Source organism: Geotrypetes seraphini, chromosome 13 (genome assembly GCF_902459505.1).
Source record: "Geotrypetes seraphini chromosome 13, aGeoSer1.1, whole genome shotgun sequence".
Lineage (NCBI taxonomy): Eukaryota > Metazoa > Chordata > Amphibia > Gymnophiona > Dermophiidae > Geotrypetes > Geotrypetes seraphini.
The window spans coordinates 74,160,500-74,188,126 of record NC_047096.1 but is presented as its reverse complement, the minus strand read 5'-3'; the positions used below and the strand labels follow the sequence as shown (position 1 = coordinate 74,188,126).

The following is a 27,627-nucleotide window of genomic DNA, read 5'->3' as shown; positions in this document are numbered from 1 at the left end:
GAGGGTGTGAGGAGGAGGAAGCCGGCCACATCGGACCACAGGCCCCAAAAAACAGCCAGGCGGGCCGGATTCAGCCCACGGTCCTTGAGTATGACACCTGTGCTGTAGGCAATCAGCCGGAATCGGCACCTCTCCTCCTCCCCAGCGTCTTGCGGCACATCCGACATCTCAGGAGTTTGCAATACACTGGACTACACAAAGGGCAGCATGTGTGCCCAACTGACATATATGCTTTTTACGGAGCACCCCACATAATGCTAGGATGCCGTTTATGCTCTCCATCCAATGGGGAAGAAAGGCTAGTGCATCCTGGATTTTATCTGCTCTGTTGTAATCAGACCAGCCAGTTGCCATGCCTACATTAGACTTTGCTACGAAGAACCTGGGAAGCAGGGTTGAACGATCTACCTCGAGGCCACTTCACCACTTATGTATTAGGATGCTCACGACTGCCGACACCAAACAGCCAAGTCACTGCTTTTCACTCAATAGTGGCAGAAAAGCTCGCTTGCCCCTGTACCCCTCGGTGCTGAAAACAATGACCAGAACACACTGCCGTTCAGGGGCCAAAAACCTCATTAGGGTGTGGGACCCAGCCAGGAACCCACACAAACAGTGGACAGCCCAGCCTCAATCCCAAAGCCTTCATGGCTCCTCAGCTCTACCTTGAAGGTACTGCCCAGGGAGGGTGTGCAGCAATCAAAGTGGTGAAAAGGAAATCTGTTTATTTGCAATTTCCGCTTCCTCTGTGGCTCTTAAGACAATCTCATTGGCTCTGCACCTTCATGCCTAACAAGTACAGAACAAGTAGAGATGACTTCATAAATATCATATAGGGGAGGGAAGTTTCATGGCGACTCCAGGAAGTACTTCTTCACCGAAAGAGTAGTGGATCATTGGAACAGACTCCCACTCCAGGTGATAAAGGCCAGCAGCGTGACAGATTTTAAGAGAAAATGGGATACTCAAGTGGGATCTTTAAGGGAGTAAATTCAGGGGAGGGGATACTTGGAATGGGCAGACTTGGTGGGCTATAGCCCTTTTCTGCTGCTTTTTTCTATGTTTCTATGATGCGTTCTTTATTTACTTTAACACACAAAACTGCAATCCAAGGTTTTTGGGGTTTTTTTGAGGCGCTCAATAGCTTTTCCATTTCAAAAGCGAGACCATTATTGTTAATTAAGCTATATCTCTAACCAGCTGACCTGAATTCTGCTCATTTTTAAATTGCAAATCACACTGTAACATTATAAACACATAAAAACTGAATTGCAAACATCTGAATTTGTAGAAAGCTTGGATTTGGATTTTAGATTTAATTACTAGGTGGGTTGTTGTTGGGGTTTTTTCCAACCGAGCTCAAAGTGATTTGCAAGCAAATACCTGAGTTATTTCACAATCTGTGATCTATCTGAGGTTATAGAGGTTGACGTGCCTTGCCTGAGGTCATAAGAAGCGTCAGTGGGCGAGGCAGGATTTGAACCCTGGCTTCCCTAGTTTTCAGCCGACTTTTCTAACCACTAGGCTACTCCTTCACTCCATATGAAATTTCAGGGTGACGGAGTCGTATAATACAATAGTAGTAACACCACCAAAACACATTTCACCAGAGAAATCACAAGTCAACCATCTTCAAAGATTATTACCAGTACAAAGCAGGGCAAACAGGTGCTATTTATGTCTACTGCTAATTTAACATACAAAAACACTCTTGTATTGTTGGCAGCACCCAAAAAAAGAAACCTACATGTAGCAGCTTTCAGAAGAATTTCTATGAGCAACGCAAGTTTTAGAGAGGAAAATAGCTTCTTGAATCTTACCTGCCACAGGGATGGCATGGATTTGCGTCCGTGACAACATTTCCAGAGGCTGCTCCCGTCCCGACACCCCATCTGAGGAGAAACATGATTCAGTTTCATAAATGGTCTGCAACATTTTGGGCAGTCCCAGTGCTTTTTGCATCAACACCATGCCCAGATGGACTCAAATTCCAGAGCAAGAAACGGATCTGGAAGGCCCTTTATCTTCTTAGAATTCACAAGGCACCCCAGCCTGGAGCCCTCAAGGCTTCCCCTCAGTCTTTACACTTTGACATCGAGTCCTCGCTTCATTTCAGTTTCAAAAGCAAAAAAGGAAAAAAAAAAACCCAAACTTCACAGAATGAACCAAAGAATACATGCATTTTTAGAGGGATTTGGTTAACATAACCAACAACCAAATGCAAATAGAAGCAGCCGCCACAGTTCCCAGAGGCCGACTCTGTAATTCCTGATGGGAGTTAAGATGAAGAAGCTTCGGTAAGACTTTGGCATATAATTGCAGTCAAAGCAACTAGTCTGTTTGCAGTCAGAAGAATTCCAGAGAAAAATCTACTAAACTACCACCACCACAAAACAGAGGAAAGGTTTACAGTCTCTTCAGAAGCAGGAAGAGTTGCTTTCATAGAGCATCTGTCCTGGCTGTACTGGGTGATCGATCCCTGGTTTAGTCAGAAGCAAGCTGCAGCATCACCTCTACACTGCCAATATTTCAAATAAAACTAATCCACAGGATAGGCAAACAGAAGCCTCTCGCACAGCACAGGTATATGGTGCAATTTCAAGGAGGGATGCAGGGCGAGTGCCTTTGAATAGACAATGCATCAGCGGCTGGCTGCCTTCTGTATCTGAAGCGCTGGCACTGGGCTCGGCTAGTTCCCTGCACACAGCCAGGCTGCGGCTGCCTGAGGTGGACTGAAATAGCACTGAAGGGAGGGGCTACCTATAAATAGATCGAGCATGCTCAGGGAATAAGGAGCGTTCAAAGCTTACACAGCGGGCCTATCAGAGCTGTTCGCTGCTGGAAGGAATACATCTTTATTCAGAGGGACTTTGGTGCAAATGGAGAGGGAAGGAGGAGGGGGGAAACGAGGGACTGTCCAGGCCTGCAGCATCAACAACAGAATTTTAGGCAAGCAAGGGTTCAGAAACTCGGTGGAGAATCATGAACCAGCTGTGCATAATGCCCAGACACTGTCTGTCCCGAAGCCTAACACGGCCCCACCTCTACTTCCATTGAAAATACACATGAGATTGATTTGCATGAACTGCTTCCATTGTATGCAAATAGATCTTATGCATATTCATTGTGGAAATCCTAAAAAAAACAACTGGGTTGTAACCCTCGAGAACTATGGTTGCCCATCTGTTATATATATATATGTGCCACAATAGGTCAATCCAGATTCCAAATACCCAGGATTCCAAAGGGTAAATCCATTTCTTACTGCAGAGTCCCAGTGACGAGCTGTGGCTTTCCCAAATCTATATACCTGTCTAAGCCCCTTTTAACCCCAGCTGTGCTATCCCCCCCTTTTATTAAACCGTGATAGAGATCATTAGTGCAGGGAGCCGCGCTAAATGCGCTGCGCTGCTCCTGACGCTCATAGAGTTCCTAAGAGCGTTGGGAGCAGCACGGAGCATTCAGTGCGGCTCCCTGTGCGAATGACTGCTATCGCGGTTTTGTAAAAGGGGGGGGTTACCATACCAACTAGTTGCATCATCCCTAAAATATCAGGAGTTGTATCGGGCGATGGTGCGTCCGCATCTGGAGTACTGCGTCCAATATTGGTCGCCGTACCTTAAGAAGGATATGGCGATACTCGAGAGGGTTCAGAGGAGAGCGACGCGTCTGATAAAAGGGATGGAAAACCTTCCATACGCTGAGAGATTGGAGAAACTGGGCCTCTTTTCCCTGGAGAAGAGGAGACTTAGAGGGGATATGATAGAGACTTACAAGATCATGAAGGGCATAGAGAGAGTAGAGAGGGACAGAAAGAGAGAGAGAAAGGGAGACAGAGAGAAATAGAGAAAGGGAGAGAGAGAGAGATAGAGAAAGATTGGAGAAACTGGGATTCTTTTCCCTGGAGAAGAGGAGACTTAGAGGGGATATGATAGAGACTTACAAGATCATGAAGGGCATAGAGAGAGTAGAGAAATAGAGAGAGATAGATAGAGAAAGATTGGAGAAACTGGGATTCTTTTCCCTGGAGAAGAGGAGACTTAGAGGGGATATGATAGAGACTTACAAGATCATGAAGGGCATAGAGAGAGTAGAGAGGGACAGAGAGAGAGAGAGAGAGAGAAAGAAAGAGAGAGAGAGAGAAAGGGAGAGAGACAGAAAGAGAGAGAGAGAGAAAGGGAAAGAGAGAGAAAGAGAGAGAGAGAGATAGATAGAGAAAGATTGGAGAAACTGGGACTCTTTTCCCTGGAGAAGAGGAGACTTAGAGGGGACATGATAGAGACTTACAAGATCATGAAGGGCATAGAGAGAGTAGAGAGGGACAGATTCTTCAAACTTTCAAAAAATAAAAGAACAAGAGGGCATTCAGAAAAGTTGAAGGGGGACAGATTCAAAACGAATGCTAGAAAGTTTTTCTTCACCCAACATGTAGTGGACACCTGGAATGCGCTTCCAGAGGGCGTAATAGGGCAGAGTACGGTACTGGGGTTCAAGAAAGGATTGGACAATTTCCTGTTGGAAAAGGGGATAGAGAGGTATAGATAGAGGATTACTGCACGATGGACCTCAGGTCTGACCCAGCGGAGGCATTGCTTATGTTCTTATAAACCAATGCTGTCTTAATGAATGAACCGTGCATTGCACTTTGGGGGTAATTCTGTAAAGAGAGCGAAAACCTTTAGGAGCCAAAAATGTTAACTGCAATATTTATTTATTTACTATTCTATAAGATAGCGCCTAAACGTGATGGTGTCCTATGAACAGAGTCTGGGTAGCGCGCACACTTACGCAGGTTAATTTTAGAATATTACCAATCGAGGCATGAGCATTTACACAGGCTCTACATCTGGTGTAAGCAGTCATGCTTATTTTAGAAGTAATCAGCTTCTTTCCTTTGTAGAAAAGGCTCCAAACAGGGAAGGTAAAGGACCTGCATATATGAGGGTTCTTCAAGAAGTGGCCGCACTTTCATATTTTTGCACTTAACCAAAACCATTCTTTTCTGATGGCATTACGAAGTTAGTAGGAATTCTGGGAAAAATGTATCACAAAACAGGGTGATTATGTGGAAAAGTGATGTTACCAATAATTGGCTTTTGAGATATTTAAAATATAGTGTTTAAAAAAATTACAAGTGCGAAAACTTTTTGCAGATCCCTCGTAGTATATATAAACCGCTTTGATTTGGCTCTGGCCAGCTAAATCGCTTTAAATATTGACCCATCTAGAACTTCATTGTTCCTGCTGGACAACAAACCATAGCCTGAATATGCTCTTTATTAGAATCACTAGTCTTTAAGCCCGTTACATTAACGGGTGCTAGAATAGATGTGTCTGTCTGTCTTTCTTTTTTTGTCTCTCTCTCCTTGGCTGCTTTCTGTCTGTCTGTCTTTCTTTCTTTCTCTCTCTCTCCTTGGCATCTGGCTGGCTGTCTTTTTTTCTTTCTCTCTCTCTCCTTGGCCGCTGGCTGGCTGTCTTTTTTCTTTCTCTCTCTGGCCCCTTGTCTGTCTGTCATTCTTTCTTTGTCTCTCTCTCTCCTTGGCCGCTTTCTGTCTGTCTGTCTTTCTTTCTTTCTCTCTCTCTCCTTGGCCACTGTCTGTGTGTTTTTCTTTCTCTCTCTCTCTCTCCTTGGCCGCTGTCTGCCTGTTTTATTTTCTTTGTCTCTTTCTCCTTGGCCGCTGTCTATATGTCTTTTTTTCAGTCTGTCTCTCTGGCGCCCCCTGTCTGTCTGTCTTTCTTTCAGGCTGTCTCTCTCCCTGGCCCCCTGCCTGCCTGTATTTTTCTGTTGCTCCATGCCTCCCTGTGGGCCCCTTCTGTCTTTCCCCCTCCCAGAGCAAAGCATGATTGCTGTCTGCCCCCCAGCATACCCCTCCCCCCAAAGCAGCCCCCTTTCCCTCTCCCCCTCCACTTCTCTGAGCAGTAGCAGAATTTTTACCAGCATGGGACACCTCGCAGCACCCGCACAACACCCTTCTGCCGTTGCTCTAGGTGTCAGCTATCAGGAGACCGCCAGCTATCAGGAAACCACCACCACCGCTCAAATCGCTGCACGCACCGCAAGCCGCCGCACACACTGCAAATAGAATACGGCCACAGAGGCACACATCACAGCGGCAGGGATCACGGAATCGTAAGTGCGCATGCGTGCTTAGGGTTTCATTATAGAGGATTGATATAATTTATATTGATCAGTTCATAAATATTGGTCATATGTTTTAAATTTTTAAGAGAATTTGAAAGTGTGCTAAAATTCTGTTAAGCCTCACCCTCCCCACCCATCCCACACTTCCTAACACGCAAGTCCCAAGTCCCCTCCACACCAAGAAAAGACAAGCAAAAAAAATTACAACTGCAAATGTGTGCCAGAAAACAGTGTAAGTCTAAAGACCCTAACAACCCACCTCCCCTACCCAAACCTGAGTCTGGAACACAGGCCAAACAAAAAGACAAAAAAGCCCAGCTGGGAGTCTCCATCGGTCCAAAAGTACCACTGCAAGAGTAAAAGCAAAAACACCCACTATGAGGGGCAAAATATCCAACAGATAAGAAAGGGGCCTATACATCCCTATAGGAATTCATCCCCCAAATGTCTACCTGCATTTTAATATTAAACTTCCAGAACCTGTAATACATTTTATCTCCATGCCTTTTATCATCCCCAATAGTCTCACACACACTTGCTAAAATCTACCACTCCTGCCCCCCCCCCCCCCCCCACTGCCATCACCACCTCCTCTTCCTCCTTGTACCTGCTCTGTTGATGAAAATGTTATACTGAGGGAAACGGGAAGATAATAACACTTGTACAAGGGGTGTTAATAATTTGCCTACCTGAATATGAAAGAAAGTAGCAAGCGTGTTGAAGCAAATCTGTGCACACTGTAACTTGTCTCAAGGTTACTCATGCACAGTTGCGTCTCAGTGCGACTCTTAACATTCCAAAAGATAGGATGTCAGGAAAGTCCTCATGTGAATCAAGTAAGAAACTGCTAGATTACTGTCTGGTGATAACATTTTTCACAAAAGAAGGGAAAAAGCCAAAGGAGATCCATGAACGCATGACTGCAGTTTGTGGTGAGTCTGCCCCATCAACCTACAAAGTAAAATTTTGGAGCAAGCAGTTTAAGTGGGGTAGAGAGTCCATTGAAGACGGCCTGTGGTAGTAACTTCCACAGAAATGTGCAAGAAAGCCAAGGATTTAATTTTGTCAGACAGACGAATTAAGGTTTCCCGAACAGGTGAAGAAATGGGCATCTCGCTAGGTACAGTTTGGAAAATAATTCATGAAAAGCTGGGCATGTCCAAGGTTAGTGCAAGATGGTTTCCAAGAATGTCGACGCAACATCAGAAGGCCATGAGGCTCCAGTGCTGTCAGAAGAACTTGGAGATGCTCCATGAAGACCAAGTGAATTTTTTTCATCATTTGGTGACTGGAGATGAGACTTTGATCTATCATAGAGATCCCGAGTCCAAAATGGAGTCAATGCAGTGGAAGCACATGTTATCCCCCACTTCAAAAACATTCGACAGAAAAATCTGCAAGCAAAGCCATGGCAACTGTGTTCTGGGATGACAAAGAACTTTTGCTTCTGGAGTTCATGCCATATAAGACAACCATAACCGGGGAGAGTTACGCCAACAGAATGATCACTTTGTGGGAGTCAATTAAGGAGAAAAGACAAGGAAAACTCACAGCAGGTGTGCTGTTGCTTTACAACAATGCACCGGTGAACATATTATAACAATCATGGGATGCCATCCAAGAATGTGGGTTTCAGCAGCTGAACCATCCACCCTACAGTCCTGAATTAGCTCCCTCGGATTATTTCCTGTCCCGAGTTTTTAAGAATTCTCTCCGTGGAAAGCGGTTTTCAAGTGATAAAGACATCAAAGAAGATGTGATGTCATGTTTTGAAGGTCAAACAGAAGAATTCTTTTCAAAGGGGTTAAAGTCGTTGCAGGAAAAGTAGATGAAGTGTATGGAGCTATCAGGGGACTAAACTGAAAAATAAAATGTTTTGAAAACTCTTTTCTTTCCTACTGAGGCAGATAAATTATTGATCACCTCTCATAAGCTAGTGAGCCCCTCATAAGCTGGTTGGGCATCAGTAATCTTACCCCTCTGCTCCCTACACGCTCTCTCTCCCCCCCCAACCCCAATATAGTATCCCTGCTCCCCAAAAGCAGTGCAAACTCTATCTCCCATCCTTGACCCCAGTGCACTCGCTCTTCCCCTCTCTGATCCCAAGACACTTTCCTTGATGTACTACTGTCAGCAGCACATGCTCCCATTCCCCCCCCATCTTATTTCCTAAATTGCCTCAGTCCCGTCTGCATCTTCTCGAGCAATACAGTAATTCCTCTTTCCTGCTTCTCCCCATTATTTCATTGAGAGAAAGGAAAGCACAGTTACTTACCGTAACAGGTGTTATCCAGGAACAGTAGGCAGATATTCTCACATATGTGTGACGTCAACCATGGAGCCCCGATGCAGACAGCTTCACAAGCAAACTTGCTTGAAGAACTTTTAGAAAGTTCGCAACTGCCGCACCGCGCCTGACGTAGGACGTGCGTCTCCTCAGTTCAGATATCTAGCTAAGAAGCCAACCAGGGGAGGTGGGTGGGTTGTGAGAATATCTGCCTGCTGTCCCTGGATAACACCTGTTACGGTAAATAACTATGCTTTATCCCAGGACAAGCAGGCAGGTTTCACATATGGGTGACCTCCAAGCTAAACAGAATAGGATGGTGGGAGTGTTGCCAATTCAGGAGAATAAATTTTGTAATACTGCCTGGCCAAAGTGGCCATCCCATCTGGAAAAAGAATCCAGACAATAATGAGAGGTAAAGATATGAACCGAGGACCAAGTGGCAGCTTTGCAGATTTCCTCAATAGGAGTAGATCTAAAGAAAGCTACAGATGCCACCATGGCTCTAACTTTATGGGCTGTGACTCAACCCTCTAGATGCAGTCCAGCCTGAGCATAGGAGAAAGAGATGCATGCAGCCAACCAGTTGGAGATGGTTCTCTTGGAAACTGGATGTCCCAACTTGTTTGGATCGAAGGAGACAAAATGTTGAGGAGACGATCTGTGTGGCTTAGTGCTTTGTAATTAGAAAGCCAAAGCACGCTTTGGCAGTCCAGAGTATGAAAAACTGTTTCTCCAGGGTGAGAATGAGGCTTTGGAAAAAAACACTGGAAGTATAATGGATTGATTGAGATGAAATTCTGAAACAACTTTTGGTAAGAATTTAGGATGAGTACAGAGGACCACCTTATCGTGATGGAATATTGTGAAATGTGGGTCCACTACTAAAGCTTGTAGCTCACTGACTCTGCGAGCAGACGTGAGAGCAATGAGAAAAACCACTTTCCAAGTGAGATATTTCAGATGAACCGAAGACATTGGTTCAAAAGGAGGCTTCATCAACTGAGCAAGAACAACATTGAGATCCCAAACTACTGGAGGTGGTTTGACATTGAAAAGTCCTTTCATAAATCTGAAAACCACAGGATGAGCAGAGAGGGGTTATCTCTCTAGTGGCTTATGGAAAGCAGCAATGGCACTGAGATGTACTCAAATGGATGTTGATTTGAGGCCTGATTGAGATAAATGAAACAGGTAATCAAGAACTGAAGACAAGGAAGTAGACTGAGGCTCCTTGTGATGAAGAGCGCACCAAGCAGAAAACCTAGTCCATTTCTGGTTGTAACATTGCCTAGTGGTAGGCTTCCTGAAAGCCTCTAAAATGTCTTTGACAGATTGAGAGAACTGTAGGTTAGCAGTTACATTGAATGGTACCGAGCTGTCAGGTGTAGAGACTGCAGGTTGGGATGAAGTAGAGAACCCTGACTCTGTGTAAGCAGAGATGGAAAAACTGGTAGAAGTAGTGGCTCCTTGATGCTGAGTTAAAGTAGAAGGGAAAACCAAGGTTGTCTGGGCCACCGAGGAGCTATGAGAATCATGGTGGCATGTTCGTGAGGTGGCATGTTCGTGAGGTGAAGTCTGGCAAAAGGAGTCACTGTGAACTGTAGAGGCCATGTGACCTATGAGAACCATCATGTGTTTCGCTGAAAGTGAAGTGAGGGATGACACTTTGAGGCAAAGGTGAATGAAAGTATCCTAACGTTGTTGAGGAAGGAATGCTCTGAGTTGCACAGTGTCCAGTACAGTTCCAATGAACTGTAGGTTTTGAGAAGCCTGTAGCTGTGATTTTGGAAAATTTATTTCAAACCCCAAATGCTGGAGGAACGAAATAGTCCATTGGGTTGCTACAATAACCCCCTGAGAAGCTGAATCTTTGATGAGCCAATCGTCCAAGTACAGAAAAACCTGGAGACCATGGCTGCACAGAGCTACTGCCACTACTACTAGGCACTTAATGAAAACTCTGGGAGATGATGCCAAGCTGAAAGATAGCACTCCATATTGAAAATGATGATTTTCCACCCGAAATCTGAGGAACTTGCGGAAGGCTGGATGAATGGGAATGTGAGTGTATGCCTCTTTGAGATCCAGAGAGCATAACTAATAATCGTGATCCAGAAGGGGATACAAAGATGCTAGAGACAGAATCCGAAATTTGTTTCTGACAAGAAATTTGTTGAGATTTCTGAGATCCAATAGAGGTCGCAGATTACCCGTCTTCTTCGGGACAAGGAAATAACGGGAGTAAAACCCTGTGCTCTGCTGTTCCAGAGGAACTTCCTCGATGGCACGGAGACGAAGCAGAACTTGAGCTTCCTGAAGAAGAAGGGTGGCCTGTAATGGATTTTAAGAATACTCTCTTGGGGGAAGATCTGGTGGAATCTGAAGGAAATGAAGAGAGTAACCTTCCCTGATGATTGTGAGGACCCAGAGGTCAGATGTAATTAGTTCCCATCGATGATAAAAATGATGAAGACGACCTCCTATGAGAAGGGGAGAAGATAGAGGCAGAACGATTGAGGTTATGCTCTGTTTTAGATGGTCAAAAAGGCTGACTTGGGCGCAGCAGGAATCTGAGGCTTATGCTGCCTTTGTTGTTGCTGCTGTTGTTTCTTAGGAGGTGGCCTTGAATAAGGTGCTGCCTTCTGAGGATAGCACCTCTGATAAGATGGAGGAGGTCTGTAACTCTTAGCAGTGGAAGGCTTCGGCTTTGGCCGAACTATGGAGGCAAACGATTTCTCATGCTCAGACAAGCATTTTGTAGCTGCCTCAATCGAGTCATCAAACAGCTCATTCCCTTGATATGGGATGTTGGCCAGTCGATCCTAAAGATTTGGATCCATATCTACGGTGTGGAGCCAGGCTAGACGTTGCATCGCCACCAAGAATGCAGTGACCCTGGAGGACATCTCAAAAGCATCACATGCAGCCTGAACCATATGCATGCGAAGTTGACCTAGTGTGGAATGCATATGCTGGAACTCTGGTAGGCGATGTTCTGGCAGATACTTGAAGAAAGTAGGCATAGCATTGACCAAATGCTTCAGATATGATGTAAAGACAAAACTGTAGTTTAAAATCCAATTTGTCATCATCGAATTTTGATACAACCAATGGCCAAACTGCCCTCTCGGCCAGGTGGGACTGTGGCATAGACCTTGGCTAGATTGGTTCTTTTTAAAGAAGACTCAACGAGAAGAGATTGATGGGACAGTTGAGACTTCTCAAACCCCTTACAGTAGACCATCTTATATCAAGATTCCTTTTAAAATTTTGAGAGAGAATGCTATTCATGGGTAATTTTAATGAATCCCTCAGAGGATTAGGCATACCCAGTTCTTCTAAATACTCCTTAGAGTATTTTGAATCAGACTCCAAAGTGATGTTGAGATCTTTACTCATTTGACAAGAGGAACTTTGTAAAAGACACCGGATCAGAAGAGGATGGCCCTGTTAAGGTGAAGGTGAATGAGAGCCCCTCGAAGTACCTCTCATGGCAGAGAAAGAAGGTGAAGCCTCTCTGGAATATTGATACCACAGATCTGAATCCATAGGCAAAGAAGCAGACAAAAGACCACTTCTGGAATGAGCTGGAGAAGCAGAATGCTTCCGTTTAGAAGAAAACATCACAGGAGAAGAACTCAACTGGCGAGAATGTTGTGGTTCAACAGTAGATTTCCTCGACAAGGAAGCTGGTTTCCTCAAGGAGTCTCGATGCCTCGACAAATGAGGTCTGTCTTGAGAAGAGGATCTAGGCCTCGATGAATGCCTCGACAGATGGTATGGAGATGAAATGCATCTCGGAGAATGATGTAATGATCTTAAATCCAGCCTCGATGAAGAATGTCGAGGACTCCTCGCCTTGTGCCTCGAAGAAGGCAATGCCTTATGCGCAGAGGTAGAGCTGGAATTTGGAGATCGAAGTCGAGACACTGAGAAGGACTCAGTTCCTTGTGCAGATGTATCTCAAGGACTCATAGAGTCCTTGCATAGTGTGTAGATGGATCTCGAGGCACTCTTAAGGACTCGACTCCTTGTAAAGAGTGTGTAGGTTTCTCTCGAGGCAGTCTCAAGGACTCGACTCCTTGTATTTACTGCTGAGTGCTCAGGTAGAACTGCAGGAAGCAGAGTCGAGGCAGGAGTCAATTTGGCAAGCATATTACCAAACTCCTGATGCAGAATAGTTTCCAACATATTTTGTAAAGCCGGCACCGAGACCACTGAAGCTCGTACAGTTGGTGAGGCTATGGACTCCGAGGAAGACAGTTGCCTCGATTTTGAGACCCTTTTCTTGGACAGTCTCGGAACCACCAGTTCTAAGGATGGCATGGGATGTGACTCCGGAAGAGTTGACTTAGATATCTTACCTGATGGACACACTAAGGATAACAGCCCCTCCGGAGAGGATTTAGCTGACTTCCCTCAGGATGAGGACTTCCCCATCGAGGAAGGTTTTAGCGAGGAAGAGGTGGAAGCCCCACAGAAGACTTCAACAGAGTCGAGGTCGAGGCCGCAGTTGGAGTCGAGACTTTAGTTGAAGAAAGATCCATTCCCCCGAAGATTTTCTCAATCTGAACTCGACAATGTTTAAGAGCTCGATTTTGAAGTGTAGCACAGCGGGCGCACAACCCCGGACGATGGTCAGGTCCTAAACACTGTACACACCACTTATGTGGATCAGTGATAGAGATCGCACGTTAACACCGGCTACACTTCTTAAATCCTGTTACCGGCCAGGACATTGAATGAAACACGGCCGCAGTAAAATTGAAGCCCACAGGCTGAGGCCGCGGACCAGGCCCCGCTGTGACACGACCGAAAAATTGCACTTTTTTTTTTTACTCATGCGCAACACAGCAACCCTGTAAGAAAAGAAAAGAATTACATGAGCCACAGTGAAGAGAAAGCACGAGTTAGAACTCCGGCAGAGCTTCGAAACGAGGGCTTCTCGGCTCCGCAGAAAACTCAGAACTGAGGAGGCGCGCGCCCTATGTCGAGCGGGAAGGCACTCGCATATGTGCGGTGCGGCAGTCACAAACTTTCTAAAAGTTCTTCAAGCAAGTCTGCTTGTGAAGCTGTCCACATCGGGGCTCCGTGGTCGACATCACCCATATGTGAGAATATGCTGCCTGCTTGTCCTGGGATAAGTGGTGGTACCAGAGACAGAAGCAGCAAGTGCCACAAAGGTGAGAAAAGGAGACATGTTCTTTTCTTTAGTCAGTGACACTGTTCTGAACCAATGGGTAGAGAAAATGGAATTCAGCCAGTGACATCACCAGCATAAGTTACTGTATGGTGCTCTCTGAAACAATCCAGTATGAAATCTGCCCAAGCAGCAGAAGGTCCCTTTGAAATGCACCCATGCCCCATCAACCCCTGTAGTTTCTAGGTGGATTGCAGATGTACATACTCGTACATAGCTCACGAGACAACACAATGTAAGAACATAAGAACTGCTATACTGGGAGAGACCAAAGGTCCATCAAACCCAGTATCCTGTTTCCAACAGTGGCCAACCCAGGTTCCAGATTCTATGCTGCTTATCCTAGGAATAAGCAGTGGGTTTCCCCATCTCAATAATGGCCTATGGACTTCTCTTTTAGGAAATTATCCAAACCTTTTTTAAACCCCACCAAGCTAACTAATTTCAGCACATTCTCCGGTAATGAATTCCAGAGGTTAATTAAACGTTGTGTGAAGAAATATTTTCTCTGGTTTGTTTTAGTTTCAACAATATTATTGATGACTGCACAACTGTACAACAATAAAGAAAATGTAATGGGAAAAGACATGCCATCCAGTGTTCTCCAGTTTGCTTTAAATCTACTACTTAGTAGCTTCATCGCATGTCACCTAGTCCTAGTATTTTTGGAAAGCGTGAACATGGCCTAAACCCCAGCTCCCATTCTCCCGGGTCCAGGAAAGAGCGACTGAGAAAGTTCACCTGCACATTGTTGTTGCCCACAATCTGACCTAAACGTGTTTACTAGAAACAGTAAAGATTTTGGTGAACAGTTCATAGTAAATGTACTTAGTAATAAGGTTTTTTTTTTTAATTTAATAAGCATGCTCTTATACTGTTTTTCTTTTGTTTCAATTTTAGATGAATTGTTATTGGGATAAATCCAGATGGACAATTTAGCACTTGTAATATTTCTCTGAAGAAGCCCATCAGCATAGGGTGAAATGGGCCCCATTAAATGGTTGCTATTTTTGTTGATATATTCTGGGTGATGTTTTTTTGAAATCATCAAAGCAAAGATTCTCTAAGAAAAGTGTTTAAAAAAGTTTGTAATATATGTATAAGTTTGATATATTGTTGAAGTTTTTACATATGTGCACTTGCACAGAACTAAGAAAATTGAGGGGTTTTGAGACCAATGAATGACAATGGAATCCTGTTATGAGTGAGAATATAAATTTGCTGAAGTTTGTAGCATGGGTTTCTCTTTCCCTCTAAGTAGGGTGGTTGATCGCTGGAATAGTCTTCCACTTCAGGTTATTGAGGCCAGCAGTGTGTCTGATTTTAAGACCAAATGGGATAGACACGTGGGATCTATTCACAGAGAAAGGTAGGAGATGGTCATTGGGGTGGGCAGACTAGATGGGCCGTGGCCCTTATCTGCCGTCTATTTCTATGTTTCTAATGTAGGTAAACCTACTTGCTTTAGTGGTCTCACAGATTGTTTGCCCAAGCCTCAGTTTCTTTGGGAATGTGCATTGCATCATAGCCAGGCCGAAAGGCAAGATCCATAATTGAAAATGCTGTCCCAGCACACAAAAATGCAGATATAGCTTGTGGAGGGTCGCAATAAGAATGAGGAGAAGCGCCTCCATGAGTCCAAGGAAGTCAAACATTCCCCTGGCTACACCAATGCAATGACTGAGCAGAGAGCCTCCTTCCGAAAGTGCTGGACTATGAGGCAAGAAGTGACCGCTTTGAGGTCCAAGATGGGCCAGAAGGAGCCACCCTTCTTCAGACCATGAAATGGGAGCACTTGTTCAGACTAAGCTCCACCAGAGGAACAAGTTCCACTACTCCTATATCACAGAGATACTGATGGATAACGACAGCCTAGCACTTTAGAGTCAAGCCACAGGGAGAGGTCATGAAGGCATCCAGAATGGGAAATTCCATGGAGTACCCCCTCTTGACCACCTTAATCATCTCCAAAATAGATTATTGTAATTCTCTCCTCATTAATATTACACAAAAAGAAAAAAGAAGGCTGCAATTAATACAAAATACTGCCGTGAAATTAATTTATAATGCAAAAAAATATGATCATGTCACCCCTCTGTTAATTAAATCTCATTGGCTCCCGGAAAGCCACCGCATTACTTTTAAATTATTACTCTTAGTTTTTAAAGCCATAAATTCTAATGAGCCACAATTTATTAATAGATGGCTAATTCCCTATAATACTACACGTTTACTTCGCTCAACCTCTTCTAACCTTCTTTCGGTCCCATCGTTGAAAGTTATAGGAATCAGACGTCAAGACATGTTTTCAGTTATGGCCCCCCAGTCATGGAATCTCTTACCACAATTTATTAGAGAATTAAAGGATTTAGCCGTATTTAAAAAAACATTAAAAACTTTTTTTTTAAAAGATGCGTACGATTCCTAATATTTAATTATGGATTTTTAACTGATAACTCAAATTCCCCTCCTATTTATTTTTCCCTTTTATGTTTCTTTCTCTTTCCTGTCTAAATATTGTAATTTCCCCCCTATTTGCCCTCACTACTCTTGGATGTTTTTACCCATAATTAACACTTGTATGTTTGTACCCATAATTAACATTTTTTTTATATATATGTATGTATTTTATAGGATCATTTTACCGTATAACATAAAGTTGTTTATATGTTGACACCAATGTCTTATTTGTATATTTTATAGTATTGTACATCACCATGAACTTGAACTTGAGATGCAGAAGAGAAACAGCCTGCCTCCAACCAGGAATGAGGAACCAGAGGGCCTAGCTTGCTTCAGGGTTCTAAAGGACTCCAGCTTGAAGGATCTACTCTGCACATCCTGGGCTAAAGAGTGTCAGCCCTGCCTTAACTTGCTGGCCTTATCAATGTCAGCAAAGGCCTATGGGAGATCATATTCATATCTGATCTTGGAGCATGTCATTGCAAACAGCCTTAGCCAGCCTAAATTAAATTAGTGTTTAAAGGTAACAAAGGACCTTGGTACAGCGAAGAGGTGCTAAAGACAGCTAAGATGTGTTAATGTCTGGTGCTTAAGATGGGCAGCTTAAGATATACAATAAGTCCAGGTGCATGGTCTAACACAGTAGTTTGGTTAATCAGAAACCATTCAGAATTAAACTGGAAATTACATTTGACTCCTTCTCCAGTCTTTCACACCCCACTCACCTTATTCACTATTGTTTCAAACAGTTTACAAAAGATAGGGGTACTTAACTTCAATAGATTCAAAGCCTCAAACATATAAATATGGGAGATTAGAACTCCCCCCCCCCTATCTCTCTCTCTGCAACATCACCACCTTCTTCTCTGTCTTTCCTCTGGACTCTGTAAGGCAGGGAAACTGTCTTTTCTCTCTCATTAATTGTAATGCTTGATGTATTTATATGAATCTTGCTTTTCTGTAATATTAAGCTTATTTCTACATTATATTATCTATGTAATCACTTCTGGCTGTGCTTGTCATTTGATTTTACTTCCTAATGAATCTTCTGTGAGGGTATTAAACCCGGGACCTGGCAGATTGTAAGGCCGCCTCAACATTACCCCTCCAAACCTTACATTTGGGGGGCTAAACCTTACATTGAACACTGAGCGAACTTAAATCAGCATACCCCCCTTGTGGACAAGGATCACTGTGCACCCTTGCACAAGATTAGTGCATGCTATAGTGCGCACTAGCCGAAAAACTACCGCCAGCGCACCTTTGTAAAAGGAGCCCAAAGTCTCACACAAGAGAACTAAGAAATACAACCGGGGACTGCGAAGTCAAGCTCCAAACTCAAGCAGCCATTAGGCTCGACCATGCTGTGCGGTCACAGCCAGAGCGAGAAGATAGGCCAGGCACAAAAGCACCGTCAAGCACAACTGCCACCTGCTAAAGATAGAGAAAAATACTGGATTGTTCCAGGAAGCACCACAACTAATGGAGGTAATGTCGCTGGCAGAATTTAGTTTTCTCTACCTACACCTGCTGGTAGGAAAGAATAACACCCGTTGGCTAAGAAATGTGTGGAGGGGTTTTAATCCTTTCTGCCAGGACCACAGCTGCTGCATCTCTCTGGTAGGGCCCCACATTTCCTCTATCCAAAAGAGAAGGCCTAGATTTGGCTAGAAAGGTTCAGAAAGAATACTGCCACCTGTGCTGAAGAATGAGTGGGAATGGACCATGGACCTTCTTAAGGAACAGTCATGGAGCCTGAGGCATACGGGCCAAACTTACCACTAGCCAGAACAGACCTAGAGACATTACTGTGTATCGACTGTGCCGAAAATAGAACTCAGGTGCTCTGGAGTGCATTTGGCAAATAGGAAATGAAGTTCCATAACAGCAGCAAGTAATCAGCATCTTATGTAACTTTATGGCAGTTGAGCTTGAAAATCCTCCCAGGAAGGATTAATTTCTCTGTGCTGACAGATCTCCTGTGGTCCAGCTTTTTACACATCTTTTCTTTGTTTCACACCCAAGTCAACAGGACACTGGTGGTTAAACAATATTCTCCTGGCATCAGGTATAGAAAGAATATATCCTAATATCAGCTACTAAAGGGTCACTGCCCAGCATAGGCCAGGCGTACAAAGGAGACTTAAGCCACTAAATTAAGCAGAGCTAAGCTGGCAGTCACAAACTTGCAGCTAATGGGCATTCTGGCAACCATCATTTCTCTCCGAAGCAACAAAGGTGCTAAGTGTTAAGGCTGGTCACCATTAGGCAATGTGTCCTCTGCACTTACCCACTGCGAACAAGTCATTTCATTTATATGCCACCTGAAAGCCTAAAGGTTTTTGAAACAATGTACAATCAGGTTCAGTAGGTAGCTTTCTGTTTCTGTTACAATTAGAGAATGACATGGTGGCGGTTTACCCGCGGCCACCGCATTTTAGCCGCGGGTCACCCGACAAAACGGGGAACGAAAACTAGCAGTCGCTGCGGCGACGGGGACAAGGCCATTCACCGCCTGTGGGGCGGTGAATGGTCTTGTCCCCGCAGTGAGGCATGAAGGATCGCGCGGTCCCCGCAGCACACACCCGCCTGCCCAATCGATCCTAGTGTTTAGCCAGCTCTCTCCCTTCTCCTTACCTTAGTTTGTAGGTTTTCTTTTTCAGCGACCCGCACGCTATCAGAGAGCCACGCACCCGCTGCTGCTCAGTTTCGATCTTCTGCTCTGACGCAACCAGAAACAGGAAGTTGTAGCAGAGCAGAAGATTGAACACTGAGCAGCCGCGCGTGCGCGGCTCTTTGGGAAAGCGTGCATGTCGCCGAAAAACAAAACCTACAAACTAAGGTGAGGAGAAGGGAGAGAGCTGGCTAAACAGTAGGATCCATTGGGCAGGCGGGTGGTGGTTGTGGGGACCGTGCGATCGCTCGTGTTCCCGGCTCAAATTGGAAGGAGGGAGTGAAAGGGAAAAGGATTCTGGGCCAAGGGGATGAAGACGGAAAGAAAAACCCACAGCAGGAAAGAAAGGGAAGGACAGGCAGGTGAGCCAGATGCTAGAAGCAAGGGGGGGGGAGGGGAAGAAAGAGGGAAAAAAGCTAGATGGGGTTGAAAAGAAGAGACACACTGGTATGGAAGAGGAAGATAGGGGAAATCTGGACACAGGAAGGTAACAGAAAGAGGGGAAATTATGTGCATGGGGCATAGGGACAGTGACATAAAGGGGACATGCCATGGGGATGGTATATGGACACAGGGGGGGGCAATGGCAGATACATAGGGGAGATATTAGAAATGGGGAAAATAGCACAGAAGCGAGATGGTTTGTGGGGATGGGACAGGGACCGAGCTCGCAGGCTCCAGTGGCTTGCACAAATTACATTGTAACGTGCCATGAAAATAAGAGGGAGGAAGGTAGATAGATAAGCCACGCGAGAGGAGCTGAAGGGTAGTAGAAAGGAACAGATGGTAAAGGAGGGAGGGAAGGGTGGTGGTGGAAAGGAATAGGACAGACATTGAAGGAGGGTGGAGAGGAACAGACCCCGAAGGGAAATGTGGAAGACAGAGTGGGAAGAAGACAGATGCCAGACTATGGGGGAGCGGAGGGAAGAAGATGGGTGCTAGACCAATTGGGGGGGGGGTGAAGGGAGAGGCACAGTAACAGCAAATGGAAGACGTAGAGAGAAGACACACAGTGGATGGAAGGAATTGAATGAGAAGATGTGGAAATAAGAAACCAGACAACAAAGGTAGAAAAAAAAATTATATTTATTTATTTATTTTTTGCTTTAGGATAAAATAGTATATTAGTTGTGTTGATAAAAATTTATAAACAAAGCCCTGCCAGCTGAACATCTCTTTCTCTAGTTCAGCAGCAGGAACTTTGATTTATAAGAAAGGAATAAGCTAAATATTACAGTACTAAGGCTTATATGGATGCAGCGGGGACGGTGACGGGGCGGTGAAAGGGATGGCAGTGGCGGTGACGGGGCGGTGAAAGGGATGGCGGGGACGGTGACGGGGCGGTGAAGGGAACGGCGGTGACGGGGCGGTGCAGAGGATGGTGGGCCGGTGACGGGGACAGATTTTTTTCCCCGTGTCATTCTCTAGTTACAATCTAAGTTTATACATGAGGCAAGGAAGGGTTAAAGGATTTGCCCAAGGAGCTGCAGAGGGATTTGAGTTAGAACATAAGAGCTGCCATACTGGGACAGACCGAAAGTCCATCAAGCCCAGTATCCTGTTTCCAACCCAGTCAGGCTTTCCTTGTTCTCAGCTCAGTGCTCTAATCATTAGGCTACTTCTTCGTGTATATCACATGTATACAATAACCACATAATCGCATCAAATGTTGATGAAAACGTCAAATACAGCTGAAAAGCTGAGTCCTGGTCACACTATTATGCAGTGCTCTAAGGTACAAATGGCTCTTAACAGAAAAGCTACTATTGTTGTAATTTAATCACAATTACAATCGAGAACCTAAAAGATGTATGATATTATACACCCACGAGCAAGTATTTCATCAAAGCCGACCTTCTGGATTTCCAACTGCAGCAAAAAAAATTAAAGAGAATAAAGGAGAATAGCAGGTAAGTAAAATGGCATAAAAAAGAGTGTAAATGGCTGGGATTCAGGTACAGTGAGGAGGCTTTACGCCCTCACCCCCCCCCCTCACCCCCCACTGGGGGGGGGGGACTGTAGGGGCAGATGTTGGCTGCATTTAACAGCAAAGCTACTTAAGCTCAACTGACATCAGAAACTGAGACCTCCTGCCTGGCAAGCTTTTAATTTCCTGGTGACTAAAAGGGTTACAATTATTTACCAGTTTGTTAATCTGAAGCCTCGGCCTTTTAATAACACAGTTATTTATGGGCTGTCTCCCCGCTCCATGGTTTAGGTTGACGTCAGAAGAGCTATTTCTGAAAGCTGTAATAGACAGCAGGCCATGAAAGCTTATTTCCCTCATGGCTGACCTCCCTGTGGCCTGTCAAGGACCAAGAACACAACACGAGTAAAATGGCTTCAGGAGCTCAGTAAACAAGTCTGAGCACCCTTTTCTCCAAGAGCACCAAACAGAATCTAAAACGGCCCCCCACTACAAAATTTTATAAAGTTCAAAATGAAAGTGCAAGGAGCACAAGCAAAAAAAAAAAAAAATCATCCAAGATCCTTTCTTGAGATATGACTTCCTGGTTCAGATTCTGAACCAGGAACTCATATGAACCAGTGCCGGGTTTTGAAAAGCCATCCGAACCTCCGGACCTGTCCTTAAAAGGAGGACATGTCTGGGGAAATCCAGACATCTGGTAACCCTACCCAAGCCAAGCAAGTGGAGTACAACTGGAAGCATCCCTTTGCCAAGCTGAAAGGACACGGTACAAAGAAGCCCGGTGCCCTAACCAAGTACATAGCTTAGACTGTGAATCCACTAAGGACAGAAAACATACCTGATATATGTAAACCGCTCCGACTGTACCCACAGCAAGGTGGTTTCTCAAATCTATGACCTTTTACATACAGTTCAATTACATCAGCCTAGATAATCCAGGCAAAGGTGGCAAAATCATGTTAGATCATATCACTGTACCTATAGGACAAGTCGTCTGCAGCATTCTCCAACACTACACATGGAGTCAAAACAAAGGAAAGCTGTTATCTTCTGCTTGACTGTACAAGAATTGGAATTCTAGATGCCAAGGATAATACAATACAGTCTCAATTATCCAATGACCTGTTGTCAGATCGAAAACAATGGTAACCCCCTTAAAAAAATGCAAGGAAAACATACTTTATGCATAAAGAACAGGCATAGCATATCTGAATTTAAAATACACTAGAATGCCAATTATCCAAACTCTGATTATTCGGAAGTCCAATTATACAAATTGCTTCCGTTTTTTTTATTGTTTGTATCATGATCACTAGGGCCCAGGAGGCACCAATCACTCAGATACGACAGTGCCGGTAAGCAAGCACGTCGCACAAGAATTTAAAAAAATGACAGAACAAAGCTCTGTCACAGGAAAACTGCCGCAAACCCAAGCAGCCTTAAAAAAAACCCAATTTCCTAGACCAGAGCAGCCTCATTGACCTCACATCCCGCCACGGGTTACCAAATTTTACAAGCCCAAATCCCAAAACAGTATAACTGGCTTTCAATCACCTCCTTACTACCTCTCTTCTCCCTTCAAACCATCTAAATGCCCCAAGCCCGCCAAAACTCCTCACAACAGCCTTCACCAATCAACCTCCATTACCATTCTACTAACCAATCTTCCTTCCCTTCCCATTCCTCTCATCCAAACTGCATATTACCAACCTATCAGCCTCCAACCACATATCACACACTGCCTAATCCTCATATCCCCACATTCCAAAAGGAATATCCAATCATCCGGAGATTAGTCAGATAATCGGCGTTTTACTGTATTGTTTATTAATACTAATAAGAAAAAAACACTATATAGGGTATGATTGTGCTTCTTGTGCAACAGGCAATTTGAGCACAAATACAGAGCAGTATATTTCACAATACAGCGTGTGAAACCAGACAAGAGAAGCTGTGTGCTTCTTTACTGCAAAGTGATGACATCACCAGAGGGTCGATTGGATATGCAGGATGGTCAGATTAGTGAGACTGTACTGTATGCTCAAACACTTTTATCCTTTCTTATACAAAGACACAGGAAAGCTGATGGCTGCTCAGGAGCACATGGCGAGCGCGGGAGACAGAGGGTTGTCTTTGCCAACGTGGGAAACGGTCGACACAGGGGGCGCGATCTGCACATCGTCCCCCACAGTATCCGCACATCCCGCTGCACATAGGTCTGATGGTGTTCGCCGCTTCCCACAGCGGGAACACCTTTCAACTGCCTCAGCCGCCATGAAAATACAACCGCCGATCAGCCACGTGGCAAAGAACCCCCGCGACTAACCCGGCAGAACCACTAACACCATCGATCAGAAAAAACAGTACTCACCCCGGAGTTTACCGTTGTTAATGCCGATAGCTGCAGACTGGAACAGACAGCCAAGCTCTGTCCAGTAACAGCACAGTGGTCTCTCTGCACAAGTTGGTTTTTGTTTTGTTTAATGGGAAAGAAGAAAAATACAGAGGACCATGAAGAACCCTCAATCCAGGGGAGAGAATGGTGGAGCAGGGACCTGGGGGGGAGGCCCAGGTGTGACTCCCAAAGTTGGCACCGCTCAGTCAAACACCCCAAACTGTCTGAAGAGAAAAATTCTCAACAGCAGAGTACACAAAAATCCAGCCAGAAACCAGAAGCTCGTGGAACAGCAACCATCACCTGCTGGGAGACAGAGAATACTGAGGATACAGGGAGGTTGCCAACCAATAGGACCACCTGTTAATCAGTTCTCTATCTCCACCTGCTGGTAGATGTGTACTATCCCACTAGTCTCTGGATTCATCTGCTGCTGTTGTGGAGGATCCTGACAAAGGTTGTAAAAATGGCTGAAGTAACCCAGATCACAACAGAAAGCAAAAAAAACGCTCCACAAAAAATGGTCAAATTCAAACACCAAAGAAATTTGTGCACATGAAAAAAACAACAACTTTCAAGAACGCAAAATTTCAATATTTGTTTGATATGTCTTGCAGTTGACCATATACCTCAACATATCCAAGGTGGCAACAGAAAATTGTCTCTCCAGCGTAAAGAACAGTTTTGGATTTATACACTCAATTCACTGCAGCCCGACGGACTTAATGCTACCATCGATTGGTTGTACTTTTTCTGAATTAACATCAATGTTTGTTTTTTTTGCTTTAATTAGTGTTCTGTCTGCATTTTTCAGTCCTAGTGTGTATGAGGTCAGTTTACCGATAGCTTATTGGTTGTCCAGCATTTCACAAGCCAAGTAGATGAAGGTTACATGTAATTGGTTCTTGTGGGATTTAATTGAAGTTTAAGCACCATGTTGGTACCGCTAAGAAGCAGAATAATAATAATAATAATAATAAATAACTTTATTTTTACATACCACCAACACCCAAAAAAGTTCTAGGCGGTTAACAAATAAGAGAACTGGACAATCAGTGATAAGATACATATGTATAAAAAGCACAAATACAGTAGCATCATCGTCAATCAAGTAATAAATCTGTTAAATAGATAGGTCTTAACTAGTTTCCTAAAAGAACAATAGGACACAGCTTGACAGATCATATCGCCTAACCGAGATTGCAATTCACCTGCTTGAAAGGCTAATGTTCTATCAATAAAACTTCTTATAACGAGTTTTTTGGATTAGGAAAAGTAAACAAGCAAGAACGACGAGTAAGCTTAGCCCAGGGGTCTCAGAGTCCCTCCTTGAGGGCCGCAATCCAGTCGGGTTTTCAGGATTTCCCCAATGAATATGCATGAGATTTATGTGCATGCACTGCTTTCAATGCACATTCATTGGGGAAATCCTGAAAACCCGACTGGATTGCGGCCCTCGAGGAGGGACTTTGAGATCCCTGGCTTAGCCGATCTGTACAACTCGAAATGAGGAGAAAGGTAAATTGGAGATAATCCAAATAACAATTTATAGCAGATACAAGCAAATTTGAATAATACTCTTGCTTCAACTGGTAACCAATGCAATTGTCGGTAAAAAGGGCTGACATATTCTTGTTTTTTTTTTCAAACCGAAAATTAAACAAATTGCTGTATTTTGAATTAACCTTAATCTACCAAGGATTGTTTTATAAGATCCCAAGTAGATTATGTTACAATAATCAAGAATGGACAAAATTAGTGCCTGAACTAGCAATCTGAAAGAGGTTGGATCAAAATATTTTTTAATTGTTCACAATTTCCATAATGCAAAAAAGCATTTCTTAACAAGTATATCAGTATGTTCAACCAATGTTAGATGACAGAACTTTGAGAGAAGAAACTATTGGATATTCTTGTCCTCTAAGATAAAGAGTTTTGTCAGTAATTTTATTAGGACCAGCAAGAAAAAATCTAGTTTTTTCAGTATTTAATTTCAGTTTGAAATCAATGGTCCACTGTTCTATCAGATTTAAAATAAGATTGATCTGATTTTTTTTATTTCAGTAGTGAAATAAGTATACTGTATCGTAAGTACCTGTAGCTTTTTAAAGTTTTTTTTAATGTGAAATAGCATTTTTCCCTACAGGAGGGGTTCTTTATCTTCTCTTATAGGTTGGCGCGTGTGTCAAGTTCTGTGGTCCTGAGGCAGTGGCAGAACTCCATAAAACAATTGTTGACCCATTCTCCAATTTGAATCCTGCATTTCATAATAGAAAGTCTTGCTAGTAGAAAATTGTTTTTTCACATATTGTTTTTCACATGACATATCAAACACATATGAAAATTGTGCATTCATGAAAGTTCTTTTTGCCTATGATGGGGAGGTAGGGTCTTATGACTAACCCGATACTGAGGCTTTTTCTTTCATGTGCACAAACTTTTTGGTATTTGACCATTTTTTGTGGAGCGTTTTTTTTTTGCTTTATGTTGCGATATTATTGTCCTCCACACCTCACATTTTTTATATGAAGTAACCCAGACCCATTTACAATAAAGGGAAGACAAATACAAATGATTCCAAATTATTCTAGCAACAGCTAAACAGGATGTCAATGCAGATTTTTTAAAAACATACTTTGAACTATCTTTATGTGAAAGCCAGAAGTCTAAAAAATAAGATTGGAATGGATGGCACTAATGAAAAATTAGGTTACTAAGGATTCCATACATGTGGTGATCAATCCATTCCCACGAACTGGACTAGCAGAAATGAGAATAAGCTTTGAATACCTCCTATATAGAGATGGAGCCCAGTACATCCTCCAGTTACATCCCAAAGCAATTGAGCTCCATTGGAACAAAAGACAAAGAAGGAGAACGGGGAATCTCCCCACATACTTTAAACAATTCTGTTCTGCTCTGTAACTTACAAAACAAGATTCAGAACAATTCATCATAATAATAGGAAAATAACCATAGAGAAATAACCCGCTGTGTGCAACTGGCACTAACAGTAAGGGAGCCAGAGGCTGAGGAATACACTCATTCATTCCATATTTCTTGGCATTTAGCCATCTAGCTCACAGGAGAAAAACTCCAGGCCTAGAACACAGAATTATCTGAAGAAGAAAGCAGGCAATACAGAATATACAGTGGGCAGGCCTTACAGAATCTGTAGTATCAGTAGATTAACAGAAAGAAGATTGTCCATATATACTCAAATATAAACAGAGGTGACTTTTTCCCCATCCAAAAAAAAAAAGAGGAAAAAAAGGATGACGAGTATAAACCACGATTAGAAATTTGGCCAATCCTAGTGAACCAGTCAACAAAATCTTGAGAATATCCACTGCTTTATTCTGGGCTAAACAGCATAAAATCTGTTTGTTTGTTTTTTTTTTGGGGGGGGGATCTTCCCAGATAATTATGACCTGGATTGGCCACTGCTGGAAACAGGATACTGGGCTTGACAGACCTTCAGTCTGTCCCAGTATGGCAACTCTTATGTTCTTAATTAAGTAGGCAACAAGATCTCCCTTCCCTTTTCTTCCCTGGTTTTCCTTCTCAATTTATTTTCTGCCTCTGTCTAGATTAAATTATCTCTCACTATCCAGTTCTCAATTTTCCTCTTTTTATTGTGTCTACCTACAGCTTGCCACCTCTTTCCCTCACCCCATCCAGTATCTCACTAACTCTATCCTCTTCCCCCAATATAGCATGTGCCCTTTTTTCTTTATCTCCTCCTTCCATCCAGTATGTGCTTCCATCCAGTATGTGCTATCCTCTGTGCACACAAACCCCCGCTCCCTGACATTGCGCTTACCATTAGTACTGGAATCCTGCTGCCGCCATCAATACTGTATTCTGATCCAGTGCGGAGCTTTGAGCATCTGTGAATGCTCAAAGCCTGCCTACTCCCGCCCCCTCCAAGATTTGCAGAGAAGGCAGGAGCAGGCAGACCTTGAGCATGCACAGATGCTCAAGGCCCAGCACTGGATCAGAATGCAGCATTGTCGGCGGCAGCAAGTTTCCAGAACTAATGGTAAGCGTGATGTCGAGGAGTGGGGCATGCATGGAGGGGGCTGGTGGTGGTGGTTTGTGTGCACAGAGGATAGTAGCTTTGAGATTCATCAGGGAGGGCATTGTCTTATTGAAGATTACAGCCCTGGTGTCAGGACGGCATTAGGGGAGGGCAAACAGGTCAGCTGCCCTGGGCCCCACAGCTCCAAGGATCCTGTGGTCCGTGCATCTTTTTTCTCCCTTGTCAGGCCATCTCCCTCCCTCCCTTCCCCTCACCTTTACCGTGATTTTCAAAACCAAAGTTTTCGCTCTCAGAGGACCCCTGACACAGCTGCTCTGATGCTTATCCTCTGAATCAACTGTCTGTTTCTGCCTGGGCAGCTCACGTCGAAGGAGAAGCGCCAGAGCATCAGGGGCCCTATGAGACCAAAAACTTTGGTTTTGAAAAGTGCTGCGAATGTGAGGGGGAAGGGAGGGAAGGAGATGGCCCGACAAGGGGAAGAGGTTGAGTGG

The 27,627-nt window shown here is 44.0% G+C and overlaps 1 protein-coding gene across 6 annotated transcripts in view; it reads right to left on the bottom strand.

Moving 5' to 3' along the window:
- Positions 1-27,627, bottom strand: part of HDAC5 (histone deacetylase 5) — a 205,341-nt gene that overhangs the window by 116,982 nt on the left and 60,732 nt on the right. For 2 of the 6 annotated variants that reach the window (XM_033917878.1, XM_033917881.1), the window contains exon 1: positions 1,821-2,079. The exons of 1 other annotated variant lie outside the window; for it this stretch is intronic. In XM_033917878.1, coding sequence (XP_033773769.1) covers positions 1,821-1,971 — 151 coding nt within the window. In that variant the 5' untranslated portion in view covers positions 1,972-2,079. Of the gene's footprint in view, positions 1-1,820; positions 2,081-27,627 lie in introns of those variants that run through there. 3 more of the 6 variants (XM_033917883.1, XM_033917880.1, XM_033917879.1) reach the window with 3 other exon arrangements.